At 39.5% G+C, this 20,219-nt stretch overlaps 2 protein-coding genes across 3 annotated transcripts in view; one reads left to right on the forward strand and one right to left on the reverse strand.

Moving 5' to 3' along the window:
• Positions 1–40: 40 nt before the first annotated feature.
• Positions 41–14,291, forward strand: MFSD4B (major facilitator superfamily domain containing 4B). The gene is made up of 5 exons (XM_039351205.1): positions 41–489; positions 5,833–6,001; positions 8,693–8,809; positions 10,663–12,854; positions 13,002–14,291. Exons 1-4 carry the CDS (start codon positions 181–183, stop codon positions 11,880–11,882), a joined length of 1,815 nt encoding a protein of 604 aa, XP_039207139.1. The 5' UTR covers positions 41–180; the 3' UTR covers positions 11,883–12,854; positions 13,002–14,291.
• A 3,132-nt stretch (positions 14,292–17,423) lies between these two features.
• Positions 17,424–20,219, reverse strand: part of REV3L (REV3 like, DNA directed polymerase zeta catalytic subunit) — a 76,642-nt gene continuing 73,846 nt past the window's right edge. For both annotated transcript variants that reach the window (XM_039351204.1, XM_039351203.1), the window contains one exon: positions 17,424–20,030. In XM_039351204.1, coding sequence (XP_039207138.1) covers positions 19,890–20,030 — 141 coding nt within the window. In that variant the 3' untranslated portion in view covers positions 17,424–19,889. The remainder of the gene's footprint in view (positions 20,031–20,219) is intronic.

Consider the following 20,219-nt stretch of genomic DNA (forward strand, 5'->3'; position numbering starts at 1 on the left):
GAAGGGACGTGATTTGCGGCGACAGTCTCCGTACCGTAAACGAGCGGTTTGCGGTGCTTTCTGGGACTTGTGGTTTTTCAAAGAGAGGCACTTCTTGGCCTGCCAAGATGCCGCTGGCTCGGGATTAGTCGGTTACGTGTCGCCTGCCCGGCTCTGCCTCGGCGGCCCGCGGGTATAGACATGGCGGGGGGTGCGAAGAAGCAGGTCCGCTTTGCCCGGCTGGAAGAAGATGGAGCGCCAGAAGCGGGAGCCCTCGGGGACGCCGCTGCGGAGAGAGCCGCCGTCGGAGAGTCGCCCCCGAAGGGACTACCCGGAAACTCGGCGCGGCTTGCCCTTCAGCCGGTTGTAAAGGTGGCAGATGGCAGCGGCCGAAGAAGCCGGGCAGGAGGTGGCCTTGGCGTGGGAAAGCAGCAGGCGGCGGCGGCGGCTTCCCGGCGGGCCCTGAAGTGGTGCATTTCGGCTGCTCTTTGCGCCGCTTTCCTGGGCCTGGTAAGAAGGCGAGAAAGTCAGGCAAGCGGGCGAGCCAGCCGGGCAGCGCTCAGGGTGACAGCCGGCTTCGTCCTTCGATGACCCGCTGCCCCGCGGGTTCCCTGCCCTTCTGGCTGGGCCCGCAGCTTCTTGGGAGGGAAAGAAACCCAGGGTGGGCGCTGCCCTCTCGCGCCCTTGAAAGAGCGGCAGTCGGCAGACACGCCACCCCAGACCGAGTGGGCTGCCCGGGGCTCTCTGTCTTCCTTAAGGAGAAAACATGGTCCTGCTGGACTATGAACAAATGCCTTGGTATTCAAGCCTAACATACAGGGAGTCCTCGAGGTACGACCACACTTGCGCCCAAAATTTATGTTGCTAAGTGAGAAATTTGTTAAGGGAGCTTTGCCTTGCCATTTTATGACTTTTCTTGCCACATTTGTTAAGAGAATCACTGCGTTGTTAAGTTAGTAACACAGTTGTTAAGTGAATCTGGCTTCCCCATTGACTTTGCTTGTCAGATGGTCACAAAAAGTGATAGGCGTGACTCCGGGACACTGCAACTGTCATAAATATGAGCCAGTTGCCAAGCATCTGAATTTTGCTGCAACGGACATAAGTGTGAAAAATGGTCATAAGTCATTTTTTTCAATGATGTAACTTCGAATGGTCACTGAACGAACTGTTGTAAGTTGAGGACTACCTGTACAATACACTCAGTATAATGCTGATGATCACAACCACTACATGACACTGAATCTTTACATCCCACTCTTGCACTGGAAATTTAAAATGGCATGCCTGGCAAGTCTTCTGGTTTCATTTTTGCAAGAATCATCTAGGTTGGGATGAGAGACAGTATCTGGCTCAAAAGCACTTTGTAAATGCTGTGGGCATCTTGAAGCTGGGTAGCCCTGACTTCGAACCAGCATTTTAGCTTCCATGCTAAAGAATAAATAAAATACTTCCTTTTGTTAATGAGTAGGTCACGGTCTTCATGATACCATTAGATGAGATTAACAAAAAGGCTTGGACTCAGATGCTGTAGATGGAGGAATGTTATTTGGCTCCTTTTTTTATTAGTGATACATGAAAATTGTAACAAACATGAATTTGCATATCAATAAAAGACAAAATAAAAGTCAGTTAACTGAAGCTTAGCTTAGGTCATAGGTTGGCAACCCGCGGCTCCGGAGCCACATGAGGCTCTTTCAGCCTTCTCCTGCGGCTCCCAGCCTCCTACGCCATTTGCAGAGAGAGAGAGAGAAACAGAGGCACTTGCGCTTCCCTTCTCTCTCTCTCTCTCTCTCTCTCTCCCTCCCTCCCTCCCTCCCTCCCTTTCTCTCTCACTCTCTCTCTGCGTGTGTAAAAAAGAGAGTGTCGGACAAACTGACAAGGTTATTGGGCGGGGCTCCTGGCTTTGCTACATCTTAGCAGGAAGCAGCAAAAAGCAGAAGCACTCTCTCTCTCTCTCTCTCTCTTTCTCTCTCACTCACTCACTCACTGAGTGGGGGAAGAGGACTGGCAGACCAAAGGCAGGAGAGAGCCAGCCAGCCCAATAAGAATGTGTGTCAGCTTGTCGGAGAACAGTGTGAAGCCAGCTTGCCAGGTGAGCAGAAGTTCGGAGAGGGGGGGAGAGAGGGAGGGAGATAAAGAGGGAGAGAGAGAGGGAGGGGGGAGAGAGAGAACTCATGCACAGCAGCCTCTATTTCTTTTTAATTAAACTCTTCAATCAAGCTCCCCCCCTCGCGTGCGCGCGCAAGTTTTACGGCTCCCAGTGTTTTCTTTTCTCTGGGAAACGGGTCCAAGTGGCTTTTTGAATGTTTAAGGTTGCCAACCCCTGGCTTAGGTAGACAAAAGTTCTTACAGTTCTTTTTGGAGTGTGGTGCTGGTGAATGACCATAATAAAATTTGATTAGTGATGGTAAATTTATTTTGGATAGGGCTTCATTGCCCATGGATGTTACAGGAATAATTCCTTATGGAGGTTTTGATCCATATAGACAAATTGGCCAGAGATCTGGAGTGCCTGGGTATTTGACACTTTGTGTATTTTCATATTGACACACCTTTCAAAAGACATCCTTGAAGCCTATTGTGTAGATCCCCTCCTGATACAATTTGATAGTTGATGGTCTGAGAAAGAAACCTCATAGAGCAGTCTAAGAATTTCTGAGAAATTTCTCTCATGAATGAAGGCAAATATATGTGTCTAGGATCCTGCAGAAATTTCTCTATTCTGGGAAATCTTCATGGGAGATTTCAGCTGGTATGGTGCAGAATTTGAGTGTGTGAGCAACCTGATGCATAAGCACACAAAATCCACTCCAATACAACTATTCTTGTAAGCGTAGATGCTTTTTCTAATAAGATATCAGCAGTTGCAACTTGGGCCTTATCCATGTGGTTTGCGTGATGAGTTCTTTCAACTTTTTCTGTGACACCTAAATAAAGTTATTATGGTCCCTAGTCAAGATAGACATGTGATATTCTAAAACAGAGCTTTTCAATCGGTGGTACATGTACCACCTGTGGTACATTGGCATCTGGCAGGTGGTATGCGGCCCTGCCCAGCCTAACCAAGTGTAGTGGAGGGAACGAGCCAAAGCGGCGCAGTGCAGGACTGGCCGTGAGAGAGTCCTCAGGAGCTTCAGGGTGGCTGGGGTGAGACAGAGGCTCCAGGATTGGCACTTCCACCTCACCCGGAAGAGAAAGGAGGATGGGGGGCAGAGGCTATAAAAGGAGGTAGTTTGGGCAGGAGAGGGAGAGGAAAAAGAAGATGCAGCCTTGGGAAGAGAAGTCAGCTGGAGCTGCACCAAAGGGAAAAGAAGGAGGAGGGGGGGGGAGAGAGAATAGAGGAGATCAAATAGGTTGGCCAGGAGCCGATCTACAACTTCTGTGGCAGCCATCCATGCCAGGCGCACACTCAGGTGGCAATGACAGGCAAGAAATGCAGCGGGGGAGGGGTTGCCCTTCAGGAGGAATGAAGAAAGGCAGCATCGGCTAGAGGTGAGGCACGGAGGGAGGGAGGGAGGAGATGGCAATGAGAAAGGGAGGTAGAGAGCAGGAAGGAAGAGTTGGAAAAAAAAGCCAGGAGAAAAGAAAAAAAATGAAGCTGTTTGAAATAGGCGAGAGGTAGCCGACTGCTCCGGCTACTCGAGAGATGTTTATTGGCAGAAGCAAAGTGCCGTTTCAGCAGTTCGGTTCTGGATCAGCTGAACAACAAACTGGAGAGTGGAAGGATTCTTAGGTGATTTTGTGACTTTGAAGTTCTGGGATTTGTCCAATGTGGGCTTTGTGTTCTTAAGGAGTGTTTGGCAATTTATATTGTGGCTGATGGCTGATGTCCCGTATTGGATTTTGGGTTCTAATTCTATTGCTCTGCTATTGTTAGCTGTAAGTTTTGCTGCAAGGGATTTTGAAATATTTTTGTCCTGAATGGATTTTGCCTATAGCATTAATTTACTTATGAATGGAGCCATTTGGGGAGGCTGTCTTAGCCGGCAGCAGGTTCCTTAACTTTCCTTTCTAGCCAATAGTTAATTCTTAAAGGGGAATGTGCCTTTTTAAGCTACTTCCCTCAGCGGCTTGTCTTTTCTGTCTCTGGAAGCTTTTCCTTGTTTGATAAATATATGGAAGAGGAAAAATATGGGGTGTGGTGTTTTCAAATTCTTCCTTCAGAAGGAAGGAGATGGAAATAAGAGGGAGGCAGGGAAGGAGGAAGGGAGGGAAACAGGAAGGAAGAGAGGAGGGAGGGAGATTGGAATGAAAGGGAGGGAGGGTCTGAAGAAAGTCCCGCCTTAGCACTTGGCCACAAGCAGCCCTGCCATTGACTTGCTTGTCAAAAGGTTGCAAAAGGGGACCACCTGACCCTGGGACACTGTGACCATCATAAATATAAATCAGTTGCCAAGCATCCAAATATAAATCACATGACCCAGGGGATACTGCAACGGTCATAAGTGTGAAAAATGGTTATAAGTCACTTCAGTGCCATTGTAACTTTGAACAGTCACTAAGCGAATTGTACTACCTGTACTTTATCACTTTTTTCCTTTTTTTTTTTTTGGTCTTCCAAGTTTTTGACACCTTGCTAGGTGACTGGTGGTACTCGAATATTGACATATCCTAAAAGTGATATAATCTGTAAAAGGTTGAAAAGCCCTGCTCTAAAAGAACAATGGGACAACCTGTTTGGTGTAGTAATTAAGGTATCAGGCTAGAAATCTGACTGTGACTGACTGTGAATTCTAGTCCCATTTGAGGCATAAAATCAGTTGAGTGATCTTGGGGCAGTCACCCTCTCTCAGCCCTAGGTAGGAGACAATGGCAAACAGTGGCAAACCACTTCTGGAAAATCTTGCCAAGGATACTGCAGAGACTTGTTTAGGCAGTTGCCAGGAGTCAAGATTGACTTAAAAACACCAAAAAGAAAAGAAACCCTAAGCAATATAAGTTGGAGGGAGCAACAAATGGAACTAGTTCTGCTTCTAGGCTTTCTTTTATAGGCTTCATAGAAACACTCTGTTGGTAATTGTGTTATTCTATGGTATCTGCACAGAAAAGTGAGGGTTGATGTAGTCCAGGGGTCAGCAACCTTAAACACTCAAAGAGCCACTTGGACCCATTTCCCAGATAAAAGAAAACACTGGGAGCCGTAAAACTTGCCCGTGCACGTGAGGGGGAGCTTGATTGAAGAGTTTAATTAAAAAGAAATAAAGGCTGCTGTGCATGTTCTCTCTCTCCCCTCTCCCTCCCTCTCTCTCTCCCCCTCTCTTTGTCTCCCTCCCCTTTCTCCCTCTCTCCGATCTGCTCACCTGGCAAGCTGGCTTCACACTGTTCTCTGACAAGCTGACACACATTCTTATTGGGCTGGCTGGCTCTCTCCTGCCCTTGGTCTGCCAGTCTTCTTCCCCCACTCAGTGAGTCAGTGAGTGAGAGATAGATAGATAGATAGATAGATAGATAGATAGATAGATAGATAGATAGCGCTTCTGCTTCCTGCTGAGATGCAGCAAAGGCAGGAGCCCCACCCAATAAGCTTGTCAGTTTGTCCGAGAATAGCGTGAGGCCATTCTCTTTTTTTACACATGTACACAGAGAGAGGGGGGGGAGAGAGAAGGGAAGCGCAAGTGCCTCTGTTTCTGTCTCTCTCTCTGCAAATGGTGGAGGAGGCTGGGAGCCGCAGGAGAAGGCTGAAAGAGCCACATGCAGCTCCCGAGCTGCGGGTTGCCGATCTGTGATGTAGTCCATTAACTTCAGTCAGCCTTATTTTCAAATAAGCATGCTGAATTGTTTGAACAATTTTGCAAAGCTTTATTAAGAACAGCTATTTTTTTATTTCCTATTGATTTTATTTCTTTCTAGGGAATGGCTATTGCTATTCTAGGACCTACATTTCAAGACTTGGCTGCAAATGTGAACAAAAATGTCAGTCAGATTTCATATATTTTCGTAGGCCGTTCATTGGGATACTTTGGTGGTTCTCTAATTGGTGGAATACTGTTTGACTGCATGAACTCCAAGTTTCTTTTGGGTAAGTGGAAAAAAATTGAATATGAATAATATAGATTGTTGTCCTTTTAGTAGAAGAGGTGTTGCATATCTATCCCTAAGAGAGTAATACTTGTGTTTACAGATATACTGTATTATACAATAATGAGAAATAGACAAAAGCAATATACAAAGTTGAAAATCCTTCTACTTAGTGAATCAGAAATGGGACAGTAATTGCATCAGCTCTTTTCTTTTAACCTCTTCCTGAAGTTTTCTAACTTCATCTACATGTGTGTCCATTACAGGGATGAACAAAAATATTACAGGGGACCTTGGAATCATGTAGTTCAGCTATCTGGAACAAACTCCAGCAGAGTAGATTCGGTCACCTCTTAAATTTATCATTACAAGCTCTTGGTTTTCTTGGTGTTTGTCTTCTCCATTTGCCCTAGTTGGTGCTCAGAATTTAATATTCTGATTGCTGTCTTACCAACCAATAAATCAGACTATTTTTACTCTGGCTTTTAGCTGTATTTAATCAAATGTCTACTGCATCCAATTTTCTGCAGTGGAAACCCTCAACAAAAACAGAATGAGTGCATCATTTGTAATATGCTGTATTCTTTGGAAAAGTAATCGGGACTGAATTCTTATAGTCTTAGGCCAGAGGTCCACAACCTTTTGGGCACCAGGGACCGGTTCCGTGAAGAGAGGTTTTTCTGCAGACTGGAGGGTGTGTGGTTTTGTGTGCTGCCTGCATCTCGCAGATGGGGCTTTGCTTGTTTGTGCTGACTGGTTGCTGACATGCTGCAGCCCGGTACTGGTCCACGGACCGGGGGTTGGGGACCCCTGTCTTAGACCAGTGACTTTAGGATGTCATTCAAAAGCAATTTATATCAAAATAAGGAGCAGAGAGAACTGAAATATTTTGATACTTTCTGTTCAGCAATCCCGTCTACTAAAAAAGTAAGTCATTCCCTTTTTAACATAGTCAAGGAAGTGCATTTCTATTGATTGCTTCCTTATTTGCATTAGTTATTTAGAACATTGTTTCAAGTTCTTTTTTTATCTCACTTACTCAAGTGTTCTCAATCCTTTTGCCTTGGTTTCAGAGTCACAATTCTTTATTAACAAATGGGTTTTAGGACTTTTAAACATATTACATATAAAGATGTATGACATAGAGCAGTGGTGGCGAACCTATGGCACTCAGAGCCCTCTCTGTGGGCACGCACGCCGTCGTCCCAGTCCTAGGCCTTCAGATGGGTTTTATAACATTTTTCGCTTTAGGCCTCCGCCGCCGTGTGCAAAAAAAAAAAAAGGTTCAATCAGTCAATTTCAACTTCTTGCGGGAAAAAAAAAGATATTGCAAAGTTGGAATTGATTGAACTTTTTAGTCCCACCCAGTCTGCCATTACCACTGCAGCCACGCCCACCCAATTGGCCACGCCCACTGGCACTTGACGATGCATAAGTGGGTTTTGGGTTGCAGTTTGGGCACTCAGTCTCTAAAAGATTCGCCATCACTGACATAGAGATACCACTGAACTGCCATGCAAGTTTAGTGGCATTGCTATATGAGACTGCCTTCCTAGTTTCTATGTAAGACTTCCTTTTGCAGTCTACAGACTTTCAGTTGTATTTGGGACTGGCTTTTTCAGAGCTCCATTTTGTGCACCATTCCTGAGTCAGGGAGCCTTGCTTACCTCCTATTTCAATTACTGTAGCAGACTGTACGTGGGACTGCCCTTGAAAAGCATTTGGAAGTGATAGCTAGTCTAAAACATGACAGGCTGGTCAAGGATGAGTATTTTCCATCGTACATGGGTGACCCCATTGCTTTGGATGTTCCATTGGTTGCCAGCTGGCTTCTGAATGCAGTTGAAGGTGCTTCTTGTCACCTTTAAAGTCTCTTGGCTCCAGACTCAGTTATCGGAGGGACCACCTTCTCCATCTTCATCTGCCCATCCAGTCAGATGAAATAAAGTAATTTCTGGCCAAAGAAAGACATCTGAAAGCTCCTAAGAAAAGGGGATTTGCAGTTGATGTTCTTATGCCTTGGATGTAGTCAGTACCTTCTCTCCTGGGTTTTGGAGAGCAGACAAAACCCGGCTTTTCCATGTAGCCCAGGAGGAAAGAATGTTATGAATTTGGATGTAGTGGTGGTCATGTGACTTCATATGCTTTCCTTCCTCTCTTTTTTAAATTCATTTGGGGTGGATTTATTTGTATAATTGTTGGAGGGGTTATTGTATGGAGTTTGTGATTGTTAGCCACTTGACGCTTCAGAAATGGACAGCATACAAATAAATAAACTCTTCAGAATTCTGCAGAAGTCAAGGTTTGGGGAAGGATGAGAAGCAATTTTAAACTGATTGAAGCAAATTGTTTTCTATGCTGCAGTATTTCTAAACCATTGAAGCAATGCTTTCTAACCTTTGAGCAAACTTCTGAAACCTAAATCCAAAATATACTATTAGGAAAAAAGCCCCATAGAGATCAGTAGCATTATTCCAAATTATAAATGCTGACGATCGCAGCCTAAAACATGACTACATTTGATATAAGACTGCTACATTAAATAAGCTACATTTCTCCATGATTTAGTAATAATTGTAAACACAAATCAAAATTATACTGGCTTTGAATTTACTGGATTTAAAATAAAACATGGGCAATTTTAATTCTTAAAATGTTCTATTGGAAGTTTTTAAATTATTTATATTTATAGGCTTATCTATGCTGGGTACAACAGTAGGCCTGTATGCTATTCCATGGTGTAAGAAAGCCATCTTGTTAACAACCGTGATGTCCGTCATTGGTTTTACAATGGGAATTCTGGATACAGGTAAAAAAAAAAAACTTACTATACGTATGTCTTTTTTTTTCCTTCCATCATGTTGAGATCATTCAGTAGAACTGTGTTACATTCCTTTATAATAAATTATGTATTCCTAATACATTGCTAAGTGTGTATCATGTGCATAAAATATTTGAACCCGCAAATTTCCTTACTTGACCAAAGGCCAAACTAAATTTCACCACTTGGTTATATTTTCCTTTTTCTGTTTGCATGGGGTGGTGATGGTAAAAAATCAGAGATTGAGAACTGTATGTACTTTAATCCTAAAACAGAGCTGAAGAGTCCTAAGATAGAGTTGAAGAAGCTTCTTGGATGAGAAGCGAAACGTTTTCAAAGAAAAACAAGAAAGTCCAGTTGCCTTGTGAAAAAAAAGCATCTTTGGGATAGTCCTAAGAAAGTTGATTTGTATATAGAAAGATTTCTTCATATAGATGTACATACAGTACTTTAAGTACTTCAGTCTGGCAATGGTTACAGAAGATCATTATTTTTGCTGAGGGGATCAAGAGAAATACTATAGAGACATGGAAAAGTGACTCAGACTAGGACTGAATGAGAGAGCAAGGGAGAAAACCAAAAGATTGTTTAAAAGAGTAAGACTAATAGATACCTTCATGCAGTTTTCTTAACAATAGCATGGAATTGGCTTGCCAAATAATGTGCAGCCCATAGTTCTCTGGTAGTCTAAGTATTAAGTTGGTCTGATCCTGTTAAGCCTCTAAGTGGGTATTAAATGAACAGAAGTATAGCATAGAAGTCATAGAAAGTAATAGTTCCACTTTAATCATACAACCTTTAGTTTGTGTATTGTGTCCAATTCTGAACACCATATTTAAGGTTTTAGAGAAACACATATATTTAGGGATAGTTTGAAGAAATTAAGAATGTTTATCCTTCAGAAGACTGAGGGAGAATATGATACTACTTTTCAAATACCGGAAGAGTAAAATAATTGGAAGATCAAGGTCTGTTTTCTAGCATTCTAGAGTGCAGGATATAGAAAACTGTATTAAAGTTACAACAAGAAAAATTCCAATTGAAGGTTGGAAATAATTTCTTGAACTGTAAAAGCAGTTTAAATGGCCACTTCCTCAGTTGGGCTTCATTGAAATATAACATACAGGAAAGTGTAGCCATAAGAAAACGTAATTTAAAGAAATAAAAAAATGAGCCCTTCTGTAAGAATAGAATATTAGATGAATGGCAGTGTTCTTGGAACTTATTTTATTACTTTTGGTTAGAATTTGTATTCTGCTTTTTTCTAGCAGTTTCCTCCTTCAGTTTTTCTCCACAGAAGTCCTGGAAACTAGGCTGGACTATGAAAGATTAACTAGTCCCAATTCATCCACTGAACTTCCATATCTGAGGATAAAGTTGAGTTTGGACGTCCCTAGTCTGGTACATCTTAATAATAGACAGCTTTGGCCTTTAGAGCAGAGGTCCTCAACCTTGGCAACTTTAAGCCTTGTGGACTTCAACTCCCAGAAGTCCTCAGCCAGCTCTAGAGATTCCAGTTCATATTACTCCTGTCCACATTAATTTGGCCTATTGGGAATGGAGTCCAACAACATCTGGAGGAGCACATGATTCCCTCTCCTCTGTTCACTTTGTGGTCATTTCACAAAGTTGAAAACGGGAATGAGCTGTAATGAAACAAAGAAACAAGACAGCCAGGGAGAAGACTGCTTTGGTGAAGACAAAATTGCAAAAGTACAGTACCTACCTTGAACAGATGCCAGTTGGAATAGGAAGGGAACGGCATGTGTTAGGTAAAGATGTCACGTAAGTTGATGAAACTTTTTAATGTGAAAATTTGACCCTGAATCTTTGTCTTTCAGGTGGGAATGTTCTGGCTTTGGACACGTGGCAAGCAGAAGCTGGTCCGCACATACAGGCCTTGCATTTCAGTTTTGCCCTTGGCGCTTTTGTAGCTCCCATCCTGGCGAAGATGGCACTGGGTGGTTCTGCTCTTGAATTGCAGATACATCAGGGTAGCAGTATTGATAACCAGTCAGCTGCGAATTCTCCTGGTGCTACGTTGTGGCCAAAGCTTCATTTGAACTGGAATTTTGTGTGGTCTTATGCTGTGATTGGCACTTACCTCTTACTTGTTGCATTGTTTTTCTTTACTTTATATTTGAGGAGCAGTTCTGTTCATGGTAGAACAAAACTTTCCATGCAGAAATACCAAATCGCAAAATATCACCATGCTCTCGTACTACTTCTTTCTGTGTTTTTTTTTTGGTATGTTGGAGCAGAGGTCACCTACGGCTCCTACATCTTTACTTATGCAAAAACCTATGCCTTTATGAAAGAAACGGAAGCAGCAGGGTTGAACGCTGTCTTTTGGGGAACCTTTGCAGCTTGCAGAGGATTGGCAATCTGCTTTGCTACCTGCTCTTATCCTGGATCTATGATCCTGATAAGTATCGTAGGCTCTACTGTGTCATCACTCTTCCTGGTCCTCTTCAATGTACACTCAGTTGCTCTGTGGGTTGGTTCTGCAGTCTATGGTGCCTCAATGGCTACTATCTTTCCCAGTGGCATTTCTTGGCTAGAGCAGTACACCACTGTTCAAGGGAAATCTGCAGCAATGTTTGTAATGGGTGCAGCTCTAGGAGAAATGTGTATTCCTGGGGCGGTTGGCTTCCTTCAAGGATATTTTCCCACTCTCCCAGTGCTCATGTACACTGCGTTGGGAGCAGCTGTCATGACAGCAGTACTGTTCCCTGTGATGTATAAATTAGCGACATCCTCCGATGATGCCAAATTGAAGGATGCTGGAGACAGGGAAGTTCAAGAAGCTTTATTGTCCAACACCTATCCTGAAGACGATGATGAGGATAGTGAAATCAGAGAATGGAATGAAGTGGACTTTGAAATAATTGAGATGAATGACACACTAAGGAACTCTGTCATAGAGACCTCTAAGAAGATCCAAGGAGAATTTACTACCACCATCTCCAGCCAGATTCCTTCAGAGAATTTGTCATTTAATTCTTCTCCTGTACTTGCTGTCAGATCCCCAAAACAGAAGAATTCAACTAAGAATGATTAAGCTGTCTTACTTTAGTGGGAAAAAATTTGAGGAGATCAGAATTTCAACCCTAGGATCATATATTATTTCAATATTGGTGGGAAATTTGCTGAATTCTAAGCAAGGCCTTTTTATTTTAAAGTATTTTAAAATATGAGGGAAGTGGTAATGGAACCCCTTTATGTAACCATGAGAGTGACTGAAAGACAAAATAGAATGTTTCCTAAATTTAATATTTTTTTCAGGAAAGTGAAAGCTATAATTTGAATAAACAGAACTTATGTGTTCTCCTCCAGCAGTCCCCAACTTTTCCAGCTTGGCGGACCAGTGGGGGTGGCAGGTGGAGAGAGGGGAGGGTTTTGTGTGTGTACCACTTCCACAAATGCAGCTTTGTGCATGCACGCACACGCTCACTTGCTGCTTGTGCGGCCTGGTTACCAACGGGCCACGACCTAGGCCCAGGTCACGGACTGGGGGTTGGGGAGTCCTACTCATTGTTGGCTTATAAAATGTTGTTTATAATCTGTGTACTGTACCTGAAAGGGTTGAAGAATAAGAATCTTCAATTCATCGATGTCATCTCTGGAAACAAGATAATCTGGAAAATCAATCCTTGAAGACCTCTGCATTTCTAACTCAACAGTTCCATGCGTTTAGATTGAATCCTAAATATATTCTATCCTATGTAACAAAAAGAATGATTTTTTTTTAAAAAAATTCATGACCACAGTCATGGCTAAATTAGCAAATACATATTTTAAAAATTTGCTCAGAAGCACTTTGTATAACGGAAATACTTGCTGAAAAGGATTTGAATTTATACTGATATAATAGTTATAGTAACCCTGTGGACTGAATAAACTGGAGGTTAAGATTGCTCATCGAGTTTAGCAATGATGAACTATAATCTCAGGTTATGCTTGCAAAGCAGAGAAAAGTCACCTGCAATCCCAAGAGGAATCCCATGGCTGCTTTGGGTTTTCTAAAATATGTGTTGTAGTCCATTGAAGACTTTAAGTCAGGGGTTCTCAACCTTGGCAACTTTAAGACTTGTGGACTTCAACTCCCAGAATTCCTCAGCCAGCAAAGCTGGCTGAGGAATTCTGGGAGTTGAAGTCCACAAGTCTTAAAGTTGCCAAGGTTGAGAACCCCTGCTTTAAGGGGTAAGGAAGGTGAATCTGCCTCAGAAAATCTGATCAATTTCAAAATGCAAACAGGATTGTTTTTCTCTACCTGCATTTTCAAGTACGGATCATAATTTAAAATAAAATGGTGTGTTTGTGGTCATCCCAGCTGCACTATAAAGTGACCTTATATTTAAATAGCATGATACTATGGTACTTGATACCTTTGTGTAACTTCTTGCATAATTTTAAAATTAAAAACTAAGAAATCGCCCCTCAGAGATGTTCTATTACGAATGTTATAGTATAAATCAGTAAAATCTGATGGTATCTTTAAAAAATTAACTTTCAGCAAATTGTTTAGATATAGTGCCTTCTAGATGTGTTTGACTGCAGTATTCATAATTCCTAATCAGCAGGATCTTTGTGTTGGACAAAGATTATAGGAATTTAGAACCATAACATTTAGACATAATCAAGCTGGGGAGGTTAATTGAAAAAGCGACTTTCTTAAAAATTAAATATTGTCTATGTGAAAAGAAAAATCAATGCTAATTATTTTTACAGTACCAGTACGAGAAAGCCTTATTGTGGCTAGCATTGGACAAATAATGTTGAAATTTTGATCATTCATTAAAAACTCTTGATCAAAATATATTCACTGATAATAGTTTAACTGCCAGAATTAGATGCTTGTAAGTGTAAAATGAACACCAGGTATGATTAAAATGCACTGTTAGTATTTCTAAACTACTGTAAATGGTGATTAAGTTGTGATGACGAGGATCATTTTAATGATTCTTATTCTTACCAGATAATTAACTACAACTACTACAGCAGCTTTTGTAGTGGGCTGACTGAAGTTACTGAATATTAATTTACACGTGGAATAGACATTTTGAGAGTTTGGAATCTGCCTTCTCTCTGTACACCAATAAACAACGACTGAAGTTATTCTGAGGGCAGATCTAAATGTGGGGAAAGGAGACCAAGGAAACCTGAGGGGGATGAGTGGGCGTTTTCTTACCTATTGTTGAATGTAACCCTTAATATCACTGGGGGAGATCATGTCTCCCAACAGTGTATGTATATTACATCTTTTTGGATGTGTGCATGTTGAAGTTAACAGTACAAAAAACTATGAATTACTTTGACTTGTACCTTTTGATACTTCGTTCTATTCTACAGTATGTTTTCCTTAACGTATTGCAATTATTGCTTGAATATGATTTTTTTTTCTTGTGTGTTCCCAATGTTACAATAATTTTGTAATAAAAATGAAATAGGGACTGTATTTACTGGGGAATTGGAAAATGTGATTTTTCTTGAATAATAATAATAGACTTGTTTATTAGGGAATTAAGTACAAATATTAGATTTTTCATTAGAAAGTGAAAAAAGATTCAGTTGTCTTTCAAAATAAGCTATCATAGCCAGGGAAAACCAGAAGATGAAAGCCTTGGGCAACATCAAAGATGTAATACTCAGTATAGACTTTAAATGTTTATTATGAAAGGATAATTATTTTATAAAGAACAACCAACAGGCAAGCTTTTATAAAACAGGAAAGAATTGGTATTAAAAGGACAAGAGAAATAAAATACATTAAAATGGGATTACTCGTGAGTAACCATGAAGATTATAGAGGCAAATGAGGGTGATAAGTAATAGAAAAATTGTAGTGATATTCTTTACAAATGTTATTCTAAAATGATAAATATTTGTAAAGGAAAAAGATATACAAGAACTAATTACAATAGATGATCTACAAGAGGCAAGCTGCCAAACAGGAAATTACTCACGTAATACTTATGGAACTGTAATTTTATAGTGTTCCAAAGTTTTAATATACTAACTACTCTATGTCTACTAATATTGATATGACATTGATATAGAGATTAGAATGCAGTGATGTAAAATGCATGTACTGTGATAAGCCTGCACTCCATCATAGCATCTTGCTGATGCTTGTTGCATACTTACAAATACCAAACAAAAACTGTTTGTAATTACTTTGTTGATAGAGATAGATTCTCACAGGAGTCACAGAAGGTGGAGTGGCAGGTGGGCTGGAGTCGATATCCACATGAAATGTGGAGCTTTTAAATGCTAATTGAAAGGATTTGGGGGAAAAGAAGCTTGGAGAGAAGCTGCAAGGGCAGCTGGTGGCTGGCAGCTTAAATGCCAAAATTGATTTTGCCCACATAGTAAGAGGGCCTGCTGAGAGACCCTTCTCCACAGGACATTTTCTGTCATGGCACATAGGGACAAAGTATAGGTAACACCCTGTTTCCTTGTGTTCCTATGGTTAAAAATATTTTAGCATGCTATTGGCCTTAGGTGGAATGTCTGGTCTACAAATATTGTCAATAAATACAAATATTTTTTTTTAATTCAGAAGACAACTATTTTTCTTTTATTGACTGTAGTAAGTTTTTTGATAGTGTAGGTCAGGAAGAGCAGTAAAGAGTCAGATCCTGCCCCTCTGCCTCTGTGGGCATGGCTGAAAGGTCTGCAGGCCAGGGAGCATGGCAACCATTGAATGGCACTGTGTTATCAACAAGGAAGCCACCAATAGGCCTGGATCACCTGCCCATCATTCTTAGCTCATGAGCTGCACAAATACAGGCAGTGGTCTATATATTTAATTTGTGGGCTGTAGTGTGCCAACCTTGTGTAGATCACACTAGCATGTGGAATGTATTAAAACTACTGGATGTACCAGTATACTTGAGTACGTTTCTGAGAAATCTTTACAATAAACAAGCTACTGTAAGAACAGAATTTGGGGGAAAGAATAGGATATTGAAGGATTGTTGGAGTGATGTAAATTCCTATTCCAAGATTCTACTAAATAGAAGAATTGCTTTAATAACCACTTTTTAATAGAATATTAGGAGAACTAAAAGAGCCATTAATGGAAGTAAAAATAGAAAATGTAATCTCAGGGCTAAATTTTAAGATAATGTATTATTTATATAAAATAAGCTGTATATTTTATAGACTTAAAATTGATGGTGAAGAATTGTTAGAATAGTGTTTTTCAACTGCAGCCATGTGTGGACTTCAACAGTTCTGTAGCAAGTAAGGCTGTAGAAGCTTTTTTATTTATTTAGGTTTAAAAATGGGTATGTGTTCGAGATAAATGATTAATTCTGGGGAGGGAAGGCAATAACAAAATTCAGACTATTTCATGGCAGATGAGAGTATTTCTGTGACAATAACAGATATTTTTCTTCCAATAGTCCTTTACAACAGTGAAAGCTGTATATAAAGACAGAACAACAGGGGAAAAAGAATCCATTTGATTTATAGCTTTCAAGATGGTTATTAAGTATACCATAAACTGCCAGAAGCAGCAAGCAGTAAGTCCTGGACCATTAAGCCTTGAGGCAATGATCAGCAAACAGAAACTCACATATTTTGGGCAAAAAGTACAAGTGAGTGATTAGGGTAGGAAAAAAGATCTATTTGACAAAATTGGAGGAAATAGGGAGAAATAACAGATAAGGTAAACAGACAATTTCAAAGAGATACATGAAGAACCTACAGCCAAGATACGGTGGCAGTGTTTCTTATAGCTGCTGAAGTGTTTGGCCTGACTTGATGGCACTGAACAATGACTAAAACAAAGGTAAATGATAAATGATAAAAGATAAATTTAGTATTAAGCTAAATACAGACAACTGATTGATTTAGAGAAATTGGCTTAGGAACCTAAAATGTAATCTAATTGAAAAGCAAATTTGGACATTTTCATTTAATATATGAATTGTAAAATTAGAAGAATGGTTTACATTGAATCAAATTAGAATTAGAAAAATTCTAAATCAGGCATGTCAAACTCACGACGTCACATGACGTATTGCGACTTTTCCCCCATTGCCGGCAATGGGGTGGGCGCAGTTTTGGCATGACACATCCAGCCCATGGGCCGGCAGTTTGACATGCCTGTTCTAGATGAATAGTTTTGTAGGAAAAGAGTATTTTTTTAAAATAGGAGCTGATGTAGAAAGATGTATAAAGATATATAAAACATTTATAGTTATTGAGTTTGAGGAGGAAATGCAAATGTTATATAAATTGACATTATGTGAAAGAATAATCATAGACTGATATATTGCACAAGATATAATTTCTGGCCAAGATCAAGAAGCTATAGCTGCACAATTCCATGTGTTTTGTCTGGTTGTAGCCAACTAGAAGGCCTTCAGATCCACAGGATATTTTTGCTGGAGGAAAACACTAATTTTTTTCCTGGTTTTCTGTTCAGTCCTTTTCATCTTTGTCTTGCAGAATTTGATAGATTTTGATAAATGAATATAAAAAATGGCTTTGGTTGCTATGATCCATGACCTTTGTAGGAACCAAGATAAAGGGAATGTATTCTCATAGGTCCTATTAAGATCTCTCTGACCACTGATAGTATTTTTTTTTGTTTTGGAAGTGCTTGAAAGTATTAGAGAATGAAGGCACTGATTAGCAATAGTTCTGCTTCTACCGAAGTGGGTAGTTTCAATTGGCGTTGTTGAATAATATGGAAATAAGCAATTTTTGTCATCATTTATATTGTGTTTTGCTTCTTCACAATGATATTAGGAAACCTCTGAGAAAGACTGCAAGTAATAATTGAGCAGTTGTGCACGATGAACAGAGGACAAAGCTTAGAAGCTAATTTCTATACTGATAGTAACAAATATTTATGGTTTGCTTGAAGCCTGGAGAAGTTTTAGTTGGTACAGTATAACTATGGTACTGAATGTGTTGACCATTGACCGTAGACCCCAAAAGGGAAAGCAATGTGTGCTTGCCTCCCTTTAGGAATTTCTTTCTAATAACATTCTTCTTTGCTACAACACTTATGAACTAAGCATGGATTGACTCCCGCAAGGGGAATGAATGTTTGTATCTGGGATTGCTTCACAGGACTCATGCTTTCTTCCTTGTTAACATTTAAATGTTAGTTGGGGCAAGGCACAATTGTTGGATTAAAGATACCATCAGATGGAGACCATGACCAGTTTTCATTGGTGTATCATTTCAAGCCGTTTTCTACTGGAGGCCTTGATAAAAGTGACTTGAGGCATTCATCACACCAGATATAACGCACTTTACACGCCGCAGCTTTTGGAACAATCTTGAAGCTGTAATTAGTCCATAATATGAAACTTGTCCACCTACTGTTAGGTCCACTTTAGCAGTCTGACAACTATGCTACATTTGCTGTACGGACTGCTGGTTTGGTTCTAAATCCAATTCAACATATTGGTCATTACTTTTAAAATTGCACAGTCACTCCAGGATCCCTTCTGGATTATCTTTCCTGACCAATTGCATACAATAAGCACCAAGTTCTAATATCATGAGCTGAGGACCCTCACATCCCCTTTCCTAAAAGCTAGATATTATCTATGGTTGCTCCCATAACTGAAATACATTGCTTCCTGGGGTATAGGGTGTCTCAATCCTCTTGGCCTTAAAACACTTAAAAGCTACTTATTTAATAAGACACTTAGGCTGTTTAGTTTGGGATGAACACTTTTAAAAAAATATTTCTATGGTTATGTTAAAGAGCAAAAAATATTCAGTTTTCAACATGTCGAAAATAAATGTTACTACTACTTTCCACTATCATATAAACACAAGTATTGATAGAATTCTATGGTGCAGCTCATGAGTTTTTATATTCACTGTAGTTGCTTGAATCATCTGGCTATTTCTACACCATTTTTTCCTCCAAAGATCGGTAAGCTATGGCGTTTGCCAGCTCATATATTTTTAAGGGCAATATTCTTTCAGGAAATTCCTCAGTAAAATTCAGATCATCAAAATACTCTTTATTTTATATATTCATTATAGGCTTTTTGAATAGCAACACTGAGCAATTTCTACTCATTAAAGATAATTCTGATTCACTCACTTTAAGTAAGATTGTTTAAAAAATTCCAGTTCAACTACAATGAGATTTAAAAATGCACATTTATTTGATTTTATTAAATTTACTATGGTTGCAATAATTTTTAAAAACAAAATGATTTCCAATTAAAAAATGTATTGTGACCACATAATTTCATTTTATACAGTTGTACAAATATTCTAAATACACATTTTCTTATGATGGCAAATAAATTTTAACTGTACAGTACATAATGAAATATTTAAGCATATTTAGAAGCAATAGAAACGTCTATACAAAAGCAAAAATGGATTTTTTTTATTTAAAGTATTGCAACAGTCCCACAGTTTTATAACAAAAATGTCTTTGCACAGTTCCTCACAATGCCCCCATTAATAGCCAAAGCAAGACAGTGATTTTAGAAAATGTTTCAAAAATGCTACACTTACTACTGTTTGCAGTTTCATCAAAACAACAAATCTACTTGGAATCAAGCAAAATGAAGAAATATCCCAATCAACTTTAAAATTGTATAAAATCCATTGCACATTATTTTAGTCAGTTATTTGAAAAGTAAAAAAGTGTATTTACAAAATATTTTGCAGTCAAAATTTAAAGTTGATGAGATATCAGTAACACACATCCTGATAGTTCAATAAAACACAATAGCAGTTTCCCAAAGATTTTCAGTATTACTACAGAAATCCACAGGGAAATATTTTTTTTTATTCTGAAATGGGTTTACAAGATGATAACACAGTTATTTCAACATTTGTATTATAAAACAATGTTAAAAAGGCAAAAGAATGGCATCATTAAAAATGAATTATTAACAGATTACCAAATGTATTTTTAATTTACTTAGAACAAACATTCATTATTTTTAGAACAAGTCAACAATGTATGAAAATCCTGGACAAGATGAAATTGAAGGACCATGCATGACAGTTTTAGAATGGTAAACATTGAAAACAAAAATAGCACCTGGAATCCTGTGACATATGCAATCTAAAACTGATCAAGTAGTTGACGAAGATAAGGTGCCTTAGATAGTTCTCGGCTCACTCTGGAGACTTTGAAAAGCACCGGACAGTTCAATGAAACACATGGTATCTGTCGATCAAAGCAACTTGTACAATTCTTGCATATCTAGAGGAATATATAATCAATTAGTGCCAAATACACTCAAATGGGAAAAAATACATAATTAGCATTCAAACTAATTATGCACAAGACCAGACAGAAAAGAAGACATTTAAATTTTCTCAGCCTTTTAGAAAATAAATAAATTAAAAAATAATATTAAAATAAATAAAAGGAGGCTGGGAAAACTAAGAT

The sequence above is a fragment of the Crotalus tigris genome, unplaced genomic scaffold, assembly GCF_016545835.1.
Source record: "Crotalus tigris isolate CLP2741 ecotype Arizona unplaced genomic scaffold, ASM1654583v1 scf7180000018371.15429387391:27106975, whole genome shotgun sequence".
NCBI classification, from domain to species: domain Eukaryota; kingdom Metazoa; phylum Chordata; class Lepidosauria; order Squamata; family Viperidae; genus Crotalus; species Crotalus tigris.